We start from the raw sequence: 21,430 nt of genomic DNA, 5'->3' as shown, positions 1-21,430 counted from the left end.
TTTGGAGGATTCATGGTGATATAAGTTGATTATCCTATACTTTTGCTTGATTTGCTTCATCTCGCTTGGAGAATTCGTGGTGATATAGGTTGATTATCCTATTCTTTCTGCTTGACTTTCTTCATCTGGCTTCGGTTCTCTTCTACTCATCCAAACCGAAAAGAAATTATTTTCGTCGCTACAACACTCCCCGACTTATTGAGTTGGTCCTCAATAAAACTAATTAATCAAAATCAAAAGTGGATAGGATGAAAGTTGCTATTTATTGAAAATGTAAATGCGGCATATTACCATGAAAATACAAGACTGTCCATATTGATCATGATGCTTTATTCAACCAATTTATATCATTTTCCGTTTGTTTTTATACAAATTCCTCCCTTCTACCTACTAACGTGCTCAAGCTAATTTTCTTTTTTTAAATGGATAGATATACCGGAAGTCCTAAAACTTATTATGAAAGTATAATTGATTACAAAAAGTGAATCAAGTTTTAAAACATATCAAATTAGTGCAATTAAGCCCTTTCGTTAACTTTGTCCAATTTGGCTAAAGGAAAATACTCACTATTTAAATTAGACTAAAAGATAAATTAAAATTAAAGAAAAGGAAGATGCAGGACGACAGGGACCTCAACCCTCGCTGACCACTGGCTAGCCATCCTTACCATTGCTGGCCTAATAGTGGGGTGGTGACAACGAGGGTCAACAAGGCTCTCGCCATTATGCATCTTCCTTCTTTTAAAAAAGAAAAAGAATTAGTTTTTTTAGTCTAATTTTATTAATATTTAAAGTAAAAAAGAAATCATATTTGGACTAAAACGACATTGTTTTAGTCTTCTTCTTCATTTTTTAGCCACGTTAATGCCATGTAGGAGAGTAAACATAATAAAAAGAAAAAGTCACGTAAACATTTCTCATTAATCAAATTAGACGGAGTTAACATAAGGACTTGATTATACTTTTTAACTTTTAATATTCAATTGCACTTTGATAATAAATTTTAAGATTTTCAATACACTTATCCAAAAAAAAAAATTTAAAATGAGCTTGAAACCTTATTGGTATTAATTAACATATCTTAATTATAAGTTGTAATCATATGGAATTCACAACTTTAATTAAAGGATTTCCCTAAAAAAAATTGAAATAAAGAATTGTTCATTACTTGAAGTTATTAGAGATTTAATTTTAGAAAGACGTTCTAAATTAAATATACTTTATTAATATTCTTTTAAATTCGTATAGCAATTGCTAGGTTTTATTAACATACTTGAATCTTAGATGATTCTTGTAATAAAATACTAACTTGTAAACCTTTCTGACTTGAACACAAGAAAAGAAGAAACAACAATTTAGGAAAGGTAGATAAAAGTCATTAAATTCATTGATCTACATTAAAGCTATATGTTTCCTCTTTCAACAATCTTACCATTTATGTAGTTTTATATAATATTGGCCATAACCAATTCTGTAGTTTAGTGAGTGCTATCTTGGACCATTTAAATTTTAGAGTATGCTCAAAGTTATTTAGTAAATTTATTAAAATCTCAAATCTTAGATGATTCTCGTAAAAACAAACCAACACATAGACTTCTTTGATTGGAACACAACATTAGAGAAATTGACAATACAAGAAATGTATAGACAGTTCATTAGATTGATTGACTTACGTTAAACCTCTTTCATCAATCTTACTATTAAATTATTAATGAGTTTTCAACATAGGGTTATTTGAATAGTTTAAATTTTAGGATGTGCCTAAAGCAATTTGAGGGGTAAATGTCATGAGCCTTTATATATCATTCGATTTCAATTGCATCGCAATAAGGGACATCAAGTATTTTCAGCCGACTAACCAAGCACGAGCTCAAGTTGGTGGTTCTTTCGTATTGTCGAAAGCGAATGCCTGCATTACATAATATAGCAAATGCATATGATTTTTTTATGGTGTTTACATGACCAACAATTTAGATTTAGGGTTCACTTGTTTAGACTAACACTTTCCCGACTTCAAAGCAATGCAAGTTCCATAATTCTAATTAAAACAAGCGTAAAATGAATATAGATTAGCGCGTTTATATAGAATTTTAGCATTGCATCAAGAAACCTCTCACGGAAGAAGTGGTATCCATCATTGGACGTTAAGGTAATATAATACAACCGAATTTCCAAATCTAAAATATCGGATTTACACAAACTAGTGCCTAAGTTTTAGGTATGAGCTTTCGCTCCCATTGTCATAATTAGATCTTGATGAGTTCTTAACCAACCCTGAAATAGGTCAATAGCGACTAGGATGATCAACTAATGGGCCCGGCCGGGCTATAAGAAATTGGGCCTAATTTCTTGCCCAGGCTCATCCAAAGGAATGATTACAGAATTCTGGTATTGGGCTTTATGACTAATTAGCATTGTCCAAGCCACCCAAAAGTGCCCTTTCAAGTCTAGTGGTGGGGACTTTTAGACAGAAAATTCACGACAAAAACCCACGCCGCGACACGTACCGGACTTTCGGAGAGAATCCAAACGTGACATGCGCCTCCTTCATTCGTAAGTCCTGAATGCTGTCTTGTCATCCGTTTAGTCTCCTTTGAATTCAATTTCGGAGGGTTACGATGATGGAGTTTTATAGTCCATTTTAGAAAAAAGCCATTAAAAAATTGACACATTTACCTCACGTAAAAAATTCCAAACTTTATCGACTATGACACATTTATCTTAAAAAAATTTCTGTGACAAAAAAAATTTCTAAACTTTTAACTATGTGACACGTTTATCCCTAATTTTTTTTTGTGATACAAAAAATCTCTAATTTTTTTCTATGACACCAAATTTTTAGGATAAATATATTAAATAAATACAAATTTGGGCATCACTGAAAAGGGTTTGGAATAATTGTGTTACATGAATACAAGTTTGAAGTCTTTCATATCGTAATAAAAAGTTTAAAGTAAATTTACTATAATGGGTAAAGTTTGAAATTTTTGGTGACTTTTATTCTCATTTTTATTTTCATTGTCAAAAAAATATTTCTATTAATGCTCGAAATTTCATGATTGGGTCATATGATATTTTCGAGAGTATTTTTATACTTTTTCGCTTCCCCACGTGCGCTTGCACTGATTTTTGATTCCCCTATAAAACATGTAAAACATGTAAAGAGGCTGGCTTTGATCAGACAGCCCACCACAATCCCCCCACCCAAAAAAAAAAAAAAAAAAACCCTCCATGCTTTAATTTTATCAGCACTTCATTCTTTTTGAAAAATTTTAAGCGATGTATAATATTTTCACTTACCCATATGCCCATATATTCATTTGAAAATTAAGGATAATCCTATTTCTCTAATTCGCCATAGAAAGGAAGAAAATTGAAGTTCCTTTAATCATAAAGCTCGAACATAATTTTATCATATTTTCATTTTGACGATTTAATTTATTCTATACATCATTAGTCCATCGTATGTATCCGGATGTGTTCTTTCTTTTCATTCAATTCTCATTTTTCCTTGCTTATAAGTTTGTTTGCAAAAATTTATCAATTTCAACCATATTGTCATTGATTGTAGGAGATTTTTAATCACTTTAAAATCAATATGTATTTTTTAACGAGATGATAATTACAAGCTTAAATATGGAAATTATCTTATTTGGAGAAAATCTCAATGCACCGAAAAGGTACGTGTTTAATACTTTGGATATTTGACCAAAAAAAATATTTTAAATATGAAAATAGCTTCACTAAAAAGAAATGGGAAAAAGTCACAAAAACTCTTAAACTAGACTTGCCATCAATGACCAAAAAAGACTTGCCATCATACATTTATCCCAAACTTTTTTTCATAATATAAAAATTCTAAATTATATTCATGCGATACATTTACCCAAATTTATATCAGTATCATACATTTATTTCAGTCCTTTTTTTAATATCAAAAAAATTAAATTTGTATTTGTGCGGCTCAAATTTTAAAGTAAATGTATCGCATGAGTACATATTTAGGTAAGTAAATATATCACATGAGTATAATAAATTTATATTTTTTTTGTCATAATTCTGTTATATGGATATAAGTTTAGAATTTTTTTTTTTTTTTGGTAAAGGTAATGAAAAAAGAGTTAGAAGTTTAAATCGAAAAGAAAGGGGAAAAAAAGAGAAAAAAATGGAAAGGGAGAGAAAAGAAGAAAAGAAAAAGGAGGAGGAAGGAAAAAAAAAAAAAAAAAAAGCAGAAAGGGTTTTCCTCCTCCGTCATCTCCAGCGGTGGCACCCCGAAATGCGTTGGATGGTTCTCTGATACGACGCCATCGGAGCTCCTCCTCCTTCTCCTCCAGCTCTTTCCCTAACCGCCCCCACGCTCTCGATACATTCTCGACGCACCTCCTCCCTCCGCCGGAGCCCCCGTCGATCGGCGGTTTCTTCGACTCGCCCCGCGGCGTCGTCTCCGTCGGCCGTCTCTCTTCCCTGGCGTCTATCGCCCAACGGGAACGCCGTGCCCGCATCCCCCCGCCGCCGCCGCCGCCTCCGCAGCCGCCGCCGCCGCCGCTCCTCCTCCGCCGCCGCTGTCCGTCGCACCGGCTGCTCCGTCGTGGATTCCGCCGTTGAGTTTTACGACTGTGAGACGCCGTCTATTCCCGCGGCCCGGGTGATGCGTAGCTGATTGGGCTGGCCTAGGGTTTTGTGTTGTTTTTTCTTGGATGCGGAAATGACTGAGGCTTCGAGGGGCAGAGTTACCATCACTCTCGGGCGAAGTGGCCAGGTTAGCTTCATCGTTTCGCGAAAACTCTTGAAAGTTTGGGAAGTGAGGGTTTCCTCATGGTTTCTCTTGTCGTCGGGCTTTGGCATTATTCTTCTAGGTTTGCTCGTTTGAGATCCATGAATGTTGTTGGATTTGGTTTATTGTAATGGAAAAGCGAAGTCCCGTGGATTATTCGGTCGGTTTGCTTGTGCTCTGTGTCGTCTTGCTGAGAGAAAAGTGTCGTTGGCCAGCACGGTTGACTGATTTTGGGCGATTTTAGTTGAACGCTTAGAATTTCTAGTATAGTAGAGAAAGAAAGCAACTTCAAGGTTGACATTTGTCTCTCCCTTTGAATCCTCTTAGCAAACTGAGCTGAATGAGAGACGTTACTCTGGTTGGACTGCATAGGTCAAGAGTTTGATTGACATTAAGTCGCTTTCCAGGTGGTGAAGAGAGCAGGAGTTGTTTCAGATGCTTCATATGCTGATTCGGTGCCACCCGTCGGGAGTAAGCGCTCGGTAAGAGATAGACTAGGCAGTACTGCCGATAGTACCCTGTCGCATGGAAACAACTTCGGTAGTAAAAGGTGTGTTTACTCTCATGAGACTTTATATCCCGGCTTGCTCTGGCTTGTTTTGTTCAGTTTTTTATATACCTACCTATCTTTTGGTGTTGGCTGTTGACCTTTCTGCTACTGCTGTTGATTCTGCAACCTTTCCAATTCCCAAGAAAACTTTCACTGTTGGTTTCACTTGGTTAGTTTGTGTCTAGTAGAGTAGTATGCTGATATGTTGGCATTTTTCAGACATCGAGGAGATATTTCCATGTCAAGTAGAGGTAGCAATGGAGTAGATGGTAATTGATCTTCTCTAACTTGAGATAGTAAAACTTTTAGTTATCTTCTCTAACTGATATCTAACTATAGTCATCTGCTGTTGGATTTCCAAGACATTCGGATTGGTAAAGGCGACCTTCGTTTTAAACTCATGCAAAAGAATTCATCTCGAAGAACTCTGAGTGATGACGAATGTGATGCCGTGGACCTCCGTGAGAAGCTGTCTAAAACAGTTCACACCTCAGCAGCTACACTTGACTCAAGGCAGCGGATGCATGAAAGGAAGGATAATGGTTTCTTGGGTCGAATTCCTCCATCGAGAAGTACAAGTCATTTGCCTCGGACTGAGCCTCTTAGAAGTTCTTATTCTTCTTTAGATTTTGAGAGTTTGAGACGAAGATCCCCAGAAAGGTATGTTGCTAGTTCTAGGGGCCTCTCCCCCCGAAGGAGCCCAGAGGATGTTCATAGAAGGGTGCCAATGAGGACATCGGACGAAGGCAGGTCAATTGCTTATATGCAAAAAGAAGTGCTTCCTTCCAGGCCTATGAGTAGTAGTGTGCCTTATGTAACAAACTCATCACGTCCTTCTACAAGCGTAAGGCCTACGGCAACAGTTATGGGTCAGTCTCGTCCTCCGAGCAACATCGTGCAGAAAAGCTCATACTTGGTATGCAGCTTCTTGTCTATTCTTTTTCTCTCTAGTTTACTTTTGCTCTCCAGAAGCCTACATATAGAGATTACTTGTGTTGTGCCAGCTTTTACATGGATAACTGTTTTCTGGTTCTTGTTTTTTTTGGTATATAATGTATGTCTTATCAAAAATAAGCTTTGTTCTGTCTCCTATGTTTCCTGTACAATCGATGAATGAATGCCGTGTCTCCTTCTCTTTATTAGTGCAGTGCTTTGATCTACTTATCAGTATAAGTATCATATTTCAATAGACAGTTCAATTAATCTTGGATCTTAGTACACACACGTGAAGCTATGAAGTGTATCTTGATGATCTTACCTTTAAACTTTCAATATTTGGATCCGCTTCCCCATGCTTTGATAACCTAAAAAGTGTAGATTGGACAACCAATGAGAGCATTGTATCTTTTGGAAGTTGAAGGCATTCTTTTTCAGTCGAGTCCTCCTCACATGCTTTTGTTCCTGGAAAAGCAAGATAAATGCAGGAATCTACTTGTTTAGTGGGTGATTCGTCTACCACCCACTTAAGCTTTCTCCTTTGGCCCCCTAACTCCTAATTACAGAAAGACACTATTCTCCTAACTATTGTGACGTGTTCCATTTTATTCTATGTCAATTAATTGGCACATGGAAATTAATGTTAGCAACATTCTGATATGGAGATCTTTCATACTTTCATGTGCTGTATTACATATAGCGGTATTTTGCTTGTAGGAGTATGCTTTAAGCCTTTGACTAAAAAGATCCCCTGTTTACTGTTTTATTTGGTTCATTAGGTATGCATTAAGCTCAATATTACTATTATCATCCCCAAGCACTTAATATCTATATGTTGTTCCAATACAGACAGAAGCCTACCCAGGCTGCCCCACTATTTAGACGAGGAACATCTCATGTTTCAGTGACCATAACCTGGTTATCGTGTAAAGTGAAGTTGATTGGCCAGAACTTATATGAGCTTAATGTCTTCTCAATTGAGACCAATCATTATTTTTCTGTCTGATGTAGTATTGTTGACCATTGATAGCTAAATGTAATAGGCCAGGCGCTTATAGTTGAGTTGGATAGTGCTGTCACACAAACAGCACATAGAATCCATGGAACAGGAGAAGTAGGATTGAATTGTCACTGTACAAACATCATCCTGAGTGTTTGGGTTATGTAGTGAGAGAAAACAAAGGGGTTTTGATTTCAAATTGTTGATCTCTTTTTTTTTTTTAGCTAATTTTTGTAGTTTTAATCCTCCACGGCCTTCATAACTTTTTTGAGATTTTTTTAAAGCATTGGGGTGTCTTTTTTTTCCCCACCATTTTACATGCAAATTTTATGAATGGATGTTTCATTTTTAACCTCTTTACATGCAAGTGGGTGATCACCACAATCTTCTGCCAGTGTATGAAACAGATGCACGCTTTGTATTATCGACATGATTTTAGAGCTTGTCAACTGCTTCCAAACATGATTGGATTGGCTGTCGGTAGTGGTAACTTGCATTAACGGATTTTTCTGCAGATTACCTTTTTGCTTTTGCTACATGAATCTAGCCTATGTTAATATATTGATATCAAGACTGAGTATGAATCATTAATTACCTTGTCTCTTGCTGTTTTTATGAAGTTATGCCTTGATTGATCTCTACTCCGTTTAAATTGGTTACATAGAATACCTTTGAGACTGTTGCTTCGTTGAACATCTTACAGTCATAGTTCTTAACCATGGCCTAGGATATCTTTCATTCCAACTTTCCTAGTTTTCTCTCTCTAATCACGTAAGCGATGATGTCCATTCTTAATGATGACCTTTAGATGTCTTCAATGCATGACTTTTTTCACTGAGGTTTAGAATATAGCTTTTATTTTTTAACTGCAAATTGACAGAATTACTGGTCTCTTATGACCCTGACATTGTTTTGGCTTATTATTTTCTAGGGTGATGAACATCAAACTGTTGATGGCTTGTTGCACTCATTGGGTTTAGCGAAATATGCCATTCTGTTCAAGGCTGAAGAAGTGAGTGCTACTCTTTTGAAATTTCTTGAGGAAAAAATTATTCACAATCAGGTTGATTGAGCTTCTTGCATGACCATGCTTTGTATTACAACTAAAACTTCAAAGAATATACAGGTTTGCTGGGGAGTGGGAATTGGGTAGAAGCTAAGAACAAGGAACTGAAAATTGATGCAAATGGATGAGATCATTGAGTGACACTAATTGAAATTAGAACTTAGAATAGTTGTCATTAGTTTCATCAATTCTGTCATCCAAAGTTGTCCTTTTCATTTCCTGCTTTCACTGCATTTGCTCATTCTAGAGAGCGGATCTATAAGATGCATCGTTGGAGTGCGCTTAAATCATCCACCTGATATGTTTTAGGTGTGGCTTTGATTCTAGTCTCTGTCGTTTGCTTTTCTGAAGGACCATGAAGTTTTAATTAATGGTGTTTTTTTCTTTTGTATCAATATATTTGGCAGATTGACATGGCAGCATTGAAGCAGATGGGTGAACATGATCTTAAAGAGCTTGGAATTCCTATGGTATGATCTTCAGTGATATTTGACCCCTAGTGAAAGAGTGAGCTCGATTCATTTTGTGGAACATGATAATAATCACTTTCATGTGGGCTTAATTTCCTAAAAAACCCCAAACTTTAAGTTCAAGGTCAATTCTGTCCCGAATTTTTTTTTTTTTTTTTAAAAGATTTATCACAAATTAACTTTATTCCCAAATCTGCTCTCCTTAATCCCCTGTCCAAAAATGGTCACTGGATTCTTCAGAATAATCACCATCAGGGCCACATTAGAGGTTACCTTCATTTTTGTGTAGAACTGCAGCCTCTTGATGTTGATAATTTAAAAAAAAAATAGTGGTGATTTTTAGATGAAGGGTTAATTGGGGTAGATTTGGGACTAGAGTAAAAGTTTGTGATTTTTTATGGACAAAAAAATTTCAGGGTAGAATTGGGATTGGATCTAAAGCTGGTTTTTTTTTTTTTTAAAGGGAATTAGGCCCTTTCATGTGCAACTCATCAATTGCGGCAACATCTTCTCTACACATTGATTATATCAGTGTTACCCAAAAATTGTTTCTTGAGGTCTTTGATTGAAGTTCCATGCTAATTAGATGCCACGTTGCTACAAAGATGAAGTTCAATCATGAGTTTATGTGATGATTTTCTGCGTGATGCACATTCCTTGGTTGACATCTTGGTCGAGCAGTTCTATAAGTATAGTCATGACAGGACCTAGTATAAACTTAAAGATTGATTCAAGGAACTCTTATTTCAGGGACCTAGAAAGAAGATTCTTCTGGCTCTCATACCTCGTTCCAAGCGGCAAATGTGACATCAATTCTTCCAAAAGTGAGATTTTAAGATTACTACATCTATCACCTACAGCAGAAACGGAGTAGTTTGGAAATGCATTTTTGCTGATTTCACATATGTTCAAATTGTCTTGCGACAATGGCCATAAGCTGTTTCACACTTTTGGCTCAATTAATTAGATAGTAGAGGAAATTTGAGATAGGGACATGATTGCCCTTCAATTTCGTGCTTCTTAAGAGGGTATCTTCGTTAACATTGGCTATTTGGCTGGATTAAGCTACTTTTCTATCTCTGCTCTCTTTCTTATATTGGTGTTGGTTTTGAGTTCTAGACTTCTTTTTCGATGCTGGCTACATCAACTTTTCCTATCTATGCTGTGGATTATCTATGCTTGATTGTTTGCTCATGCTTCCTAGAAACGTCAATCGATGAGTAGATCCGGGTGGTTGCTTGAACATATATCTAGAAATCATCCATGAATGCCGTCATAGTTGTAAAGAACAATAGTGATATAGAAATGAGCACAATTTGCCTATTGGTTCATTTGCGTTAACTTTACCACTATGTGACGCAATGAGGTAGCCGACAATAACACCATGCTGGACGTCGACTCTGATAAAGTTTTCGATGATCAAAACCCGAAGATCCACCGGGCTTAACTTATACCACAGAATCGTGCCCCACTTGTGACCGGGCTGAAGTCGAGGAAGTATCTGCCAATAAAAAAGGCAGACCTTGAAGACCCACCTGCTGGAGCTCCACTCGTAAAATACTTATTCTAGATACTCCAACTTTAGGTGTCGGAGCTTGGTCTGCTTTCATTAGATGAGAATAAGTAAAGATCATAAAGATCGCGAACGTTTAGTTGCATGCTGCACATCTATAGTTTTATAGTAGCAGAGTTGTCCAAAATTTTCAATCTAACAACGATATCTTCACCAGGGCGCTGCCATTGGCCTGTCCCTTGGCCATTGAGCGAGGTCAAGTTATTTTGGCGTTGGGAATGCACCTTTCAGAGCCGACCGCGCTTCTCTGACAAGGAATGGTAAGTGCGCTCAACGTTGCACGATTTGTGGAATTGAAATTGTCATCAATTCAGGGCAACTTGAGAATATTTTGGAGACGAATTACGTGTTCAAGCTCGCGCACGCACGGGCTTCGCATATAGACTATTAAAGAAAGCCAAAGTGAACCGGTATTGAGGTTCTAGACTCTGTCCAAAAGATCGTGAGGTCGTGTATGGCATAATATATTAGTAACTCATTGACGCTTACCTGCTTTCATTGAATGGTTGTTTAATAGTCGTCCAATGACGTACGGCCTTATCAATGCCCCGAGATTATATAAACAACAAAGAATGGAGGAAATTATCCACGTCGCTTGACAATGAAGGATTTATGTAATTTTTATATATATTTCTTTCCACCTATAAAGTTAAATTTTTGGATTAAACTTTCTAACATGATATAAAAATCAAGTTATATCTCAATTTGTTCCTCCTTTTATCAAATTTCACATCGCTTGACAATGTGTGGTCACCATGTACTTATTAGTTTTTGTATTGTACTGTCTAACACATCCAATTTTAAATGTTAGTCGCTCAATTTTCATAGAATTGTTTTTCAAGTTTTTGAAAGTTTCAAGTTTTGGTTAAGATTTGTCCACGTGAAGAAACCCCGAATGAACGTAGAATGGAATACTTCTCCTGCCTGCTAATGCCGACAGCAAATTTTCAAATTAAGAATCGGCAAAGAAACTTGAATTTAAAGTAGCTCGAAGCTTCTTTTACCAACCGATGCACGAAACTAATCATCTTCCAGAACGCTTAATGTAAGTCCATACGGTTACGACGAAATTGAACTGCTCCAACCGTGAAAAGGTCAAAGAAGTTGGTAAAATAAGAGGGAAATCACTTTGCAAGAAGATATATTTCCAAAAACTATTTTACTCGATTGAATCGATCGTACGTGAAATCCATACAAGTAAATATTATATTATTTGTATTGAGATTTTTCTTCCCTCCGTCCTATTCTCTTGACATCATATGGTGTAAATTTTTCATTTATGTACGCATGTTGGACAGCAATTGGAGGCTTCAAGTCAAAGAAAAGACAGAAGGGAAAGTGAAGCGAACAACTGTATTATCTGTCAAGACCAAAGGAGTCTTGACTGGCCTATCAGAGAGATGATCCACCTTCCACAGGCTCCATCTCCCTTCTCCATCCGATGTCCCTTGCTGTTCTAGTAAAACCCACCCTTTCCCCTGAAGTCAATTTTGGCATTCTCTATGTGGTCTCTTAAAGCACCTGTACGTTTTGTCAAAGGGGAAGGAAACAAAAGGTGCTTGTACGTTTTGGACTTTTCAAGAGTTGAGCGTTGCAATGATTAAATATGCCTCAACATTCTCTCGTGATTTTAGCTTTTAGAATGATATGAGAATGTGCTATTGATTCAGAATTTGTCTAATGTTTCTCGCCGATGTCTTCGGAGCAATAAAAAATTTCAAAAATATGATTAATTCATAAATTTTTATGTAATAAAAGTATCTTGATATGTCATGACTCTACAACGATAACAACACCTTAAATGTGATTAACGTATTTATCGTGTTTGTTAATTAGCAGGAAATGCGAATAACTTAATGTAGACACAGAAAAACACGTTTACCATATTTTAGCTTGCTATCTCAAAATTTAATGTATTTCAAGAGGAGCGAGAATGATAATAGATTTGTTTGATTTATATTGCATTAGAGTAAAGAAAGCATCGAAGCTTTTCTTCCACAGCCAACTATTGGAAAAAAAAAATGTCATTGCTTTTTACTGTATTATTTTCCCTTATTCCTTTCTGATTTTGACTATTCACTCGCGTGCTCGTAAATATATATATATATATATATATATATATATATATATATATATATTTAAGTCAGCATGCTTCACATCTTTGTTACTCTCTCTATCGGCTTTCGTGTGAGGAAGTATAATGAAGATGAATTACATGCCTCGTGATTGTTTTATAGATTAAATTTGTAGAATATCACTTGGTCGCAAACTCAAGTAAAAGAAATAATTGTCAATGATGGAACAGATTCGATGTCATTAGACATAAATGAAGATGACAAAGCTCTAGACAAGTCTAAGTAGAGACCCAATAATGTTGATATTACCACATTTACGTGGACCAACTGACTTTTTGTTATTTCCTACACGAGGCTGATGGAGGGGGGCCACTCTATGATCTCCCACAAATCAAGCTATTGAATAAATGAAACACCACTTGAGTAGAATGATGTGAAATGGAAATGGGCTGAAATCAATCAAATCAGCCAACCCACCCACAATCCTAGCCACCATTAATCTAATCATCCCCTTTATATCCTCATTTTATTCCATGTGTTAGGATAGTGAAATGCTTGAGGACAGCAAGCCTACTTGGAATTCTCCTCCCAAAGAAAGAAAGCCATTTGAACATATTGCAAAAGGGCCATGGAAAAATAAAAAAAAAGGAATGGGAATTGATTAGCATGAGAGAGAGAGAGAGAGAGAGAGAGAGAGAGATGATTGGTGGAAGAAAGTCCACCAATGCAATAGACCTATAGAGGTGGAGACAATGGAATATTTCACACAATCTAATTTATTGGTTTCTTGCATGTCCCCAAAGCAACAAGAGGGGGGGTCCAACCATAACAACTGTCCAACACAAATGCTTCCCACACTCAATACAATAATAAACACTTAGCTGATGACTTGATTCACCTGAAAACATATGTTTTTTTGGGGGGGCTGATTATAATATTAGGGTTTTCCTGCTTTCAGAAGATATGCCCAGATCTCATGAAGACCTCAATTAGTATATATGCTTACCTCATCGCCCCACTTCTTATATTCCTTAGTTTAGCAACAACTCTGATTATTCTAAGGTTTCCTTCCTAGAACATGGTCAAGGGTGGACACACTTGAGGCCATTTTTTTAATCTATTGTGGGTTGAGATAATTGCTGAGAACCTTCACTTTGCGCTGAGTAATCACATCTCCATAAGTCTCAGGATCATAAAACAAATCTTTTCGAGTGCTGTAGTAGATAGGACAAGACACCCAAAGTGCATGATTTGCGTTTGATCTGTTCTTTGTTTGGCATTATTTTATGGTGACCTTTGGTAGAGGACAAGTGCATGAAATGCACCGAGTCATATGTGGGTCTAGAACTTAGATGAAAGAATGATTTAATAAAGCATTTTTAAGTACAGTGGATGATTTGTTGCAAAGTTAGATCCCTCCCTTCTTTCTAGGTGATTACCTATATCCCCCCATCCTTCTTTGACTTTTGCTAATGTGTACTTCATACAATAATTACGGAACAATATTAGTGTTATTTGCCCCCCTCTTTGAATATAAAAAATGGACAAGTGGTACTATAATTGCAACGTTCCCTTAAAAAATTCTCGTAGACCATGGATTTCATCCTTAACAAAACACACACTGAATCCTCCTTGACGGAGAAAGTATGTGGTGTATCTACTACAATATGGAAAATCTAAAGATTGATGAAACAAAGTTAGCCCCTACCATTATAAAATGTTTGCATGAAATATATGGGCTACTCTATTCTGACTAATCTTTTCTTGCCTCTTCCTTTTTTATATTCACACTCGGGTACGTTTATGCTGTTCTATGAATATTATAAAAATAAAGAGTCTTGTTTGAGATGCAATGCACTCGTCGGAAAACCATACAACTTACTATAAAAAGGACGAGAAACAGACTCAATCCTGCATCAGAAAAATCATCAAGAAACGTTCTTAGCTTATCCAATCCGGCTTCCTCCAATGTCAAGAGATCAGATAGCCAGGGAAGTCTCAACTTCCTCCAATCTCCTATCTCTCACATGGGTCAGCGAAAATGGCGGTTCGAGCGGATCTTGCGCCGAGAAGAAGCTGAAACTATTTGGGTTTGAGCTGAATCCACCCAAGAACGACCCAACATGCTCGAAACTAGAGTCCCCTGAAGGAGATGAAAGTGTCAACTCATCAAACGCAGTCAAGGAAAAGAGCTCGGCCAGAGCAACAACCGATCATCATCATCAGGTAGACGACGAAAGCCACAACAAGAAGTTCGAGTGCCAGTATTGTTTCAAGGAATTTGCAAACTCGCAGGCGCTGGGGGGCCACCAGAACGCGCACAAGAAGGAGAGATTGAAGAAGAAGAGGCTCCAGATTCAGGCCAGGAAGGCCAGCCTCCACCAATACCTGCAACCTCTCCAAAACAACCTCCATCTCTTCAATTTCCAAGGCTCAGCCAGCACTAGTAGCTCTGGCTCTTGGTTCTTCTACGAACCCTATAGTAATAGCTCCGACCATCAGTTCACTCTCTATGATGAATCTCAGATCAGCTTCAGCCCAGTAGTTGACCAAGATGCTCGCTTTAATGGGTTCGACTCTGATGACCTTCATCAGGTGCTGCAGTATAACCCTCCTAACATTTCTTTCCAACAGGACTCGTGTATGTTCCCTCTGACATGTGGCGAGAGATCCGGAGGAAGTTACCACCTGCCCATGGACACAGCGGGGTCGGCAGGTCCGAAGCAAATCAGCTGTAAATCCTTGGATCTTCAGCTAGGTCTTAGCGTCCAATCGAACATACCGGGTTGATTATAGGTCCTCTAGAAGTAGGGGTTTACAAATGACAGGTGAATAGTGCATTGTGTAAGCTTAGAACCATTGGGAAAATGGGAAAAAAAGTGAATGAAAATTCAAGAGAGAAGTATATTCTCGTCGCAGATTTTTCTCTGCTTCTTTGATGGGTAAATTTTGTGCGATTGTATATGCATCATGTTCTTTCATATTTCATTGTTTGAAGAAAAAAAGACCACACCTTTTGAAAAATCATGAACCAAGGTAGTTCAAGAACACGAACGCCCAAGTTTCATGTTCTTGTTTAGTTTACTGCTTAGAAAAGCGTGGTTGCCGATTGATGATTTACTCGAGATTTTAAAATGTTTGGTGGTCATCTCCTTATTTAGATCCTTAATGACAATAATATCTTTCTTATCCTGAGTTGGTCGTTTTTCTCGGAGGACTGCATAATCATAGTCGAGAATAATCCTTAGTTTAACATCAATCACAAACCTATTTGACAATCTAACTCCCCTAGACAAATGGTGTCTTAACAATAATCTCTTGCGATGGACTTCAAATTGCTTGATCGGCTTCCTAACCATGTTTGTTTCTTCGCCTAAGACATCGTACTAAAGGATCGAAGACTTTGTTTTCGTTTGTTTATATACTCGCGAAGCAACCGCCTTCTACTTGTTTTATATGTATGCTTACGTAGATGAAAGAGGAATAACAGGTTGTGGCCATGTTTTCAATGTGAACTCTAGGACAAGTGCGCTCATCTTATCTTATAAGATTTTCTTCTTGTTTTGTCCTAAGAATCTTTTCTTATAAGAATATAAAGGGTCCCTTGCGGGAACCTCTAAGAATGACTTAATTAGCCCACTCACGATGAGCGCCTAAGCCAGAGTCCAATCACCAACTCTATTATATTCTCCATCGATTTAAATTATTACTTATTAATAAGCACTATCGGCTCCAGACCAATAAAATCCCCAAGAACTATATTTTATCGGTTAATGTTGCAGAGTCAAACATTGTGATTCTTGATAAAACTTAATGTAATGAGTTGATTCTTGATAGAACTTTGTTATTAACTTGGATGAGAGAGCTGGTTGGTCCTTGGTAGAATCGATTTAAGTCGTCGAAAGTAATCTCGTATTGTCCATGCGCAATCTTTTCCTTGGACACCTGACATCGAGAGTTTTAAGTTGGTCTCCTTCATCGTACCCAATTACGTGGCTTGGCATGTTTCCCTTTCAATTTCCACAGGCTTAATCACAATTTGGACTAAATCCACTAACGAAAAAATCGATGATTCATCTCACGTTGGGATGAACAAGATTCCACCAAACCCCGGAGTTTCGATGACCTATAAAGTGCTTTATTACGTGAAACCTTTTATCGGTGGATGACTTAAAAGACAAAATTGTCTAAACTTGGTTTTTCTTCGGTACAAGCGAAAGTGATTCGACTGGAAAAAAGAAGAAGTTGAAAAACCATCTAAGGGCGGCGATTTCTGACGTGATACAAAAACACAATTCTAACACTAGACAACTTGACGACTTTTATAAAGAGAAACGCAAATCCAACACGATACAAAAACACACCTCAAACATTATATAACTTTTATTAAGAGAAGCCCAAATCAAACGCGAATGAATTCAAAATTGATATGTGTTCATCTGTTTTTATGAATAAAAAATTTACGATTATATTGGACTATTTTGATGACGATATGAAATGTTAGAATACTCGACCTCATGAGTATTATCGCGCAATATGTATTACCACGCTCGTCCAATTTATATATATATATATATATGATATTAACACAGGAAGAACTTCTACTCTTATATAGTTTTTATATGTTTCGATGAAAACAGATTATCCAAGTGCGATTACTAAAGTGGAATCCTAGGATCAATCTTTAATTAATAACCAGCTAGTTTCCTCGTAGCTCAGTCGTCTTAATGGGTCCCAGAGAAGATAGGCTTGGAATTTGGATCCACATTCAAATGAAGCAACCTTAGACCTATTATTTCATTAATGTTTGGGGGGGGGGGGTGAATTGCAGTCGCTGGGTCCAAATTCTGAACAAATACGAAACCTACCAACCTACTCACCGAACCCGATTCAATATATAAATGCCCCCAGGAAATTTTTAATCTAATAAATAGATTTCTTTACATTCGATAATCGTGCGCGTTAGGTGAACCGGCGAATTGCCCCCCGCAAGCTCAAAAACTTTCTTTAATCAGCCTTGTCAATCGTCAAAACTCGATCTATTTATTATCTATTTATGAATGCAATTTTTTAGTTCTGGGTTACGTGCATAAGAAAGTGAATGTGCCATCTAGACTCGAACACATCATCGTCTAACAAGCAAGATTTAGTAATACTAAAGAAACAACCCGACCCGGTCGTACACCGACGCCTGGACATGGATTAGTACGACAAGATAAAATTGCAATTTGACTTGCTCTCTCATTGACCCTACGGTTCAGATTGAGCAAATGCTTTTCACGTGGATTAAGCACCAAGTCGCAGCAATCATACACAAACATATCGATTTATATAGAAAAACATGCCGCCAGTATAGTATTTTTCGTACGAAAACGCCCCTCAGATCAGTACACGTGTTCATCAACATATTTATTTATTTTCTTTAGCAGGAGTCCATCCTCATGTTAATGAAGGAACGATTGAAAATTCAAAATCGAAATTAGCGAGTAAAAAGAATAAGGTATTGACGTTGACATCAATCACTTGACGGATAATCCGGCAGATACTTTGAATCTAGGTTCGAATTATTTCTTACGGTTTGGTTGCTTAAACCCTATTGAAGAAGACCGTTTTATGAGTTATTGAATTGAATATAAGTTCTCTGGGTTCCATCTCGACTAAGAAACACGTTGCAGAAGATTACATTAAAAAGGAAAAAATTTAATTATATAACGTGATCTGGGTTGAATTTGGTTTTACATCAAAGAGAGTCTTAGCAACCAAATATAAAATAACTCAGTCGCCCAAACAGTCAATAGGCAATTCAAAGTTCAAAATGGTTTGCCATTCAAATCCACATGCCTCCCTACGTGGCATCAAATGATTGATAACTAGATGATGTGATTGCGACATGGGATCTTATTGAGCCCGAGCTCGAGCAAAGACGATTGTCAGTAGAGATATCATGTTGATTCAACTGAATTGTGGGGCGACATTAAAAACTAAAACAAGTAGATATCCTAGTTGTGTTGGTAGCATGCTCATGCAGTAGAAACTTGATACTTTCATTTGAAAAAATCACCAAGATAGAGTTTAAGTCCATTCAAAAGCTTAAGCTTCTGCATTAATATATTTCAACTTGAATCTTTAACATTCGTATTCATCCCTTTATCTCTTTCTCCAAACCAAATCATAGAAGTTACCGTCGGGACTGTGTTGCTACATCACATCAAGAAAGAGCCTAGTCCACTCCAAAGCTTAAGCTTTTGCATCAACAAATCCCAGCTTTAACCTCCAACGCCTACCTTCATCTCTAGTCTCTTTTTTTAGACTAAGAAGTCTAATATCTTCACCTGAGAGATCATCAAGAGAAAACCTAAATTCATCCGTCAATATATCCAGTTAGACTCATCTTTACTAAAAATATTAAATTAAGATGATGTGAGTCAATTATAATATATTAACTGCTCAAATTATATTAATTTTTTAATGTGAGATTTCTCTTAACATAACCCGTACATACATCTCAACAAGAACATCTCAAATTAAATGGGTATTAAATTTATAGACGTGAGTATGTCTTTTAACGATGATTATATTACCACGGCACTTGTTGAAATCTCAGGACCAAGATCACACAGAAACTCAAGTTAAATTAATCAAGAGGAATCGACGAACTTTCACACCCGTCTTATTTGTACCCCGATATGATTGTGAGGGGAAAGTAACATACATCAATAATTCCCCCTAGGAAACATCGAACGACCCTGATCACAGATTTAACATTCTAAGATGAAGAAAGATGTGACTACAGCAAGATTTCCAGCGACCACTGATGGAACCATGAAGTTGCTTGCTTCGTTATATGACCACGACCAGCAAATCAATGATCACGCATAAAATAATGGATTTTGCAACAAAAGAAGCCACGTGACGAATGGAATCGCATTTCAAAATTTTTCAAAGCTTAATGATGGAATTAAACATAATCTTGTGAAGATTGTCGCCTAATAATTGTCCTACAGAAGATGGACGATTTTACTGGTCCGTTCAATATTTTGAGAAGTGGATTTCTTTAACTGTTCAGGTAGATTTCTCAAAAAAAAAAAAAAATGGTAATTGTTGAAAAGAAAAACTATTGATAGAGGGAGTTATCAATATCTCTCAATATTTTGTTGACAACTTACTGACCCTTCGATTGGACCCGAGTATGTCCTAAAAGTACATCTAAACTTTGGGAGTATTCCCTCCTGGATAGGGAAGAAAAATTTATACTAAGAAATTTGGAGGGCCTTCAGGTCTTGTAAGAGGTGTTTGAAGAACTGGTAAGTCAATATAGTAGCCGCTTGCACTGGTGAAGGTGAAGGAGTGGGCAAAAACACCCACTACAAGGTTGAATTGTGCTTCGTACATCGTCTCTCAACCGACTCGGCCTTATACCTCCGATTGAGAGACATTGTGCGATGATTACCAACTCTTCTTTAGAATTTATAAATCATTGATCATTAATATTTTTACACACTTTTATTTGTCTTTTTTTTTAAAATTAATGTCTTATTTATTGATCATTATTCAAGTGACTTTTAAACTTTTTTTGTATTAAACCTTCCACTCGTTTTGAGTTTCTGAATCTCATTTTAATTATTTACCAATGTTTATTTAATTTTTTTTGCATAATTTGTCAGCTTGTATTTATCATTTACCAACTTTGGTTTTGTCTTCGTACAAAAGCCCTAAATTTATCAAGTCCTACATTAAATTTACCAATTTATATTGTGTGACTAGCCAGTTTTTTCCAATTATATTGCTAACTAATTTTGGTTTACTAAGTCTTTTTGAGTTGTTTACCAATGTTTAGTTGGTTTTTTTTTCCCAAAGAATATCTTATTTGCAAAAGAAAATAAAAGATGGTAATTAAAGCAAAATACACTTAATAAGTAACCCAAAAGAGAGTTGATAATCCAAAATTATCTAATAAACTTAATTAGAGAAAAGTTGATAAATCACTTTAATTAAGATCGGTAATTTCTAAAAAGTCGGCAAACTTTAAAGCATTTCAAATAAGAGTTTGTAAATGATAAGGAAAGTTGGGAGTGGGTAAATTTTAAAAAGAGTTAGTAAATGTAAAATTTGTAGCTCAATATAAAAGCTAGTGAATGAAAAATAATAAATGAACGTTGGCAAGTAATTTAAATGAGAATTGGCAACCCAAAATTAATTGGTAGTTTAATAAGACAAAAATGGCTGAATCCCTCTAATTTAGATTGGCAATTTTCCATGAGAATCCAGGGCCAAACTTTAGAGTGAGAAAAGGAAAAATAAAAGTACAAATCTATATATATCATCTAAGAAAGATGGTACTATGCACATTCATGTGATAGAAATCACGTTAAGTTGATAGTGAAATTAAGGAGAAGAGTAAGTCATTCCCACATAAATCTAGGGCTGCCTTATATTGGTAATGCACATCTAGATCACCGGGAGGCGTGCCTCGAAACTTTCTTGTGACGTTGGATTCTTTCCTTGCAAGTCGTGTTATGATTAGGTCAATGGCGATCAGCTTAAATTAAGTGGATGCTGATAAAGCTAGGAAAAGTGTTTACAGTAAAAAGGAATAAAGCAGGGAAGAGACAAAAGGTAAAGGCGAAGTCACTGGGACATGTCTCCATTTACGACGACTTAAAACTTGCCACCGGTCAAACACCTAGAATAATGGGATGAACTCACCGGTCACCAAAGGCGATTCTCTTTAATGATTATTCGTCGTGGTTCATGCTACCACTCGTTTCTCCTCCCGGGTTTTCTTTTGGAAAAAAGCACCTGAACTTCTAGATGTTATCTCAATTCTGTCCCATTTAACATTAACATTAACATGGAAACCTCATTTGACAGCGATAAACTAGGAAACGCACTTGTTGTCTAGTGGTTGGAGCTGCAGAGAGGATGCATATGAATAGGGCGATTTAGGTGCATTTACATGAGTTTAGATATCAGATTGTAATAGACAA

The 21,430-nt window shown here is 36.6% G+C and overlaps 2 protein-coding genes across 2 annotated transcripts; both read left to right on the top strand.

Moving 5' to 3' along the window:
- Positions 1-4,233: 4,233 nt before the first annotated feature.
- Positions 4,234-9,913, top strand: LOC104432930 (ankyrin repeat and SAM domain-containing protein 6). Its single transcript, XM_010045523.3, has 7 exons — positions 4,234-4,758; positions 5,181-5,323; positions 5,543-5,592; positions 5,686-6,239; positions 8,191-8,271; positions 8,733-8,795; positions 9,546-9,913. The coding sequence occupies exons 1-7, from the start codon at positions 4,705-4,707 to the stop codon at positions 9,600-9,602; spliced, it is 1,002 nt and encodes a 333-aa protein (XP_010043825.2). The 5' UTR covers positions 4,234-4,704; the 3' UTR covers positions 9,603-9,913.
- Positions 9,914-14,327: 4,414 nt separating this feature from the next.
- On the top strand, positions 14,328-15,390 carry LOC104432929 (zinc finger protein 5). The gene has a single exon (XM_010045522.3). The coding sequence runs from the start codon at positions 14,412-14,414 to the stop codon at positions 15,231-15,233; it is 822 nt and encodes a 273-aa protein (XP_010043824.2). The 5' UTR covers positions 14,328-14,411; the 3' UTR covers positions 15,234-15,390.
- The last annotated feature ends 6,040 nt before the right edge of the window (positions 15,391-21,430 follow it).

Source organism: Eucalyptus grandis, chromosome 2 (assembly GCF_016545825.1).
Source record: "Eucalyptus grandis isolate ANBG69807.140 chromosome 2, ASM1654582v1, whole genome shotgun sequence".
Classification (NCBI taxonomy): Eukaryota; Viridiplantae; Streptophyta; class Magnoliopsida; order Myrtales; family Myrtaceae; genus Eucalyptus; species Eucalyptus grandis.
The sequence above is the reverse complement of the archived record's forward strand: the minus strand, read 5'-3'. Positions and strand labels throughout refer to the sequence as shown.

Excerpts from the sequence above, each read along its gene's own strand:
- LOC104432930 (XM_010045523.3), top strand. The coding sequence starts at position 4,705 with ATGACTGAGGCTTCGAGGGGCAGAGTTACCATCACTCTCGGGCGAAGT. Across the intron at positions 8,272-8,732 it reads TTCTGTTCAAGGCTGAAGAA|ATTGACATGGCAGCATTGAA; the intron begins GTGAGTGCTACT and ends TATATTTGGCAG. Across the intron at positions 8,796-9,545 it reads AAGAGCTTGGAATTCCTATG|GGACCTAGAAAGAAGATTCT; the intron begins GTATGATCTTCA and ends CTCTTATTTCAG.
- LOC104432929 (XM_010045522.3), top strand. The coding sequence starts at position 14,412 with ATGTCAAGAGATCAGATAGCCAGGGAAGTCTCAACTTCCTCCAATCTC.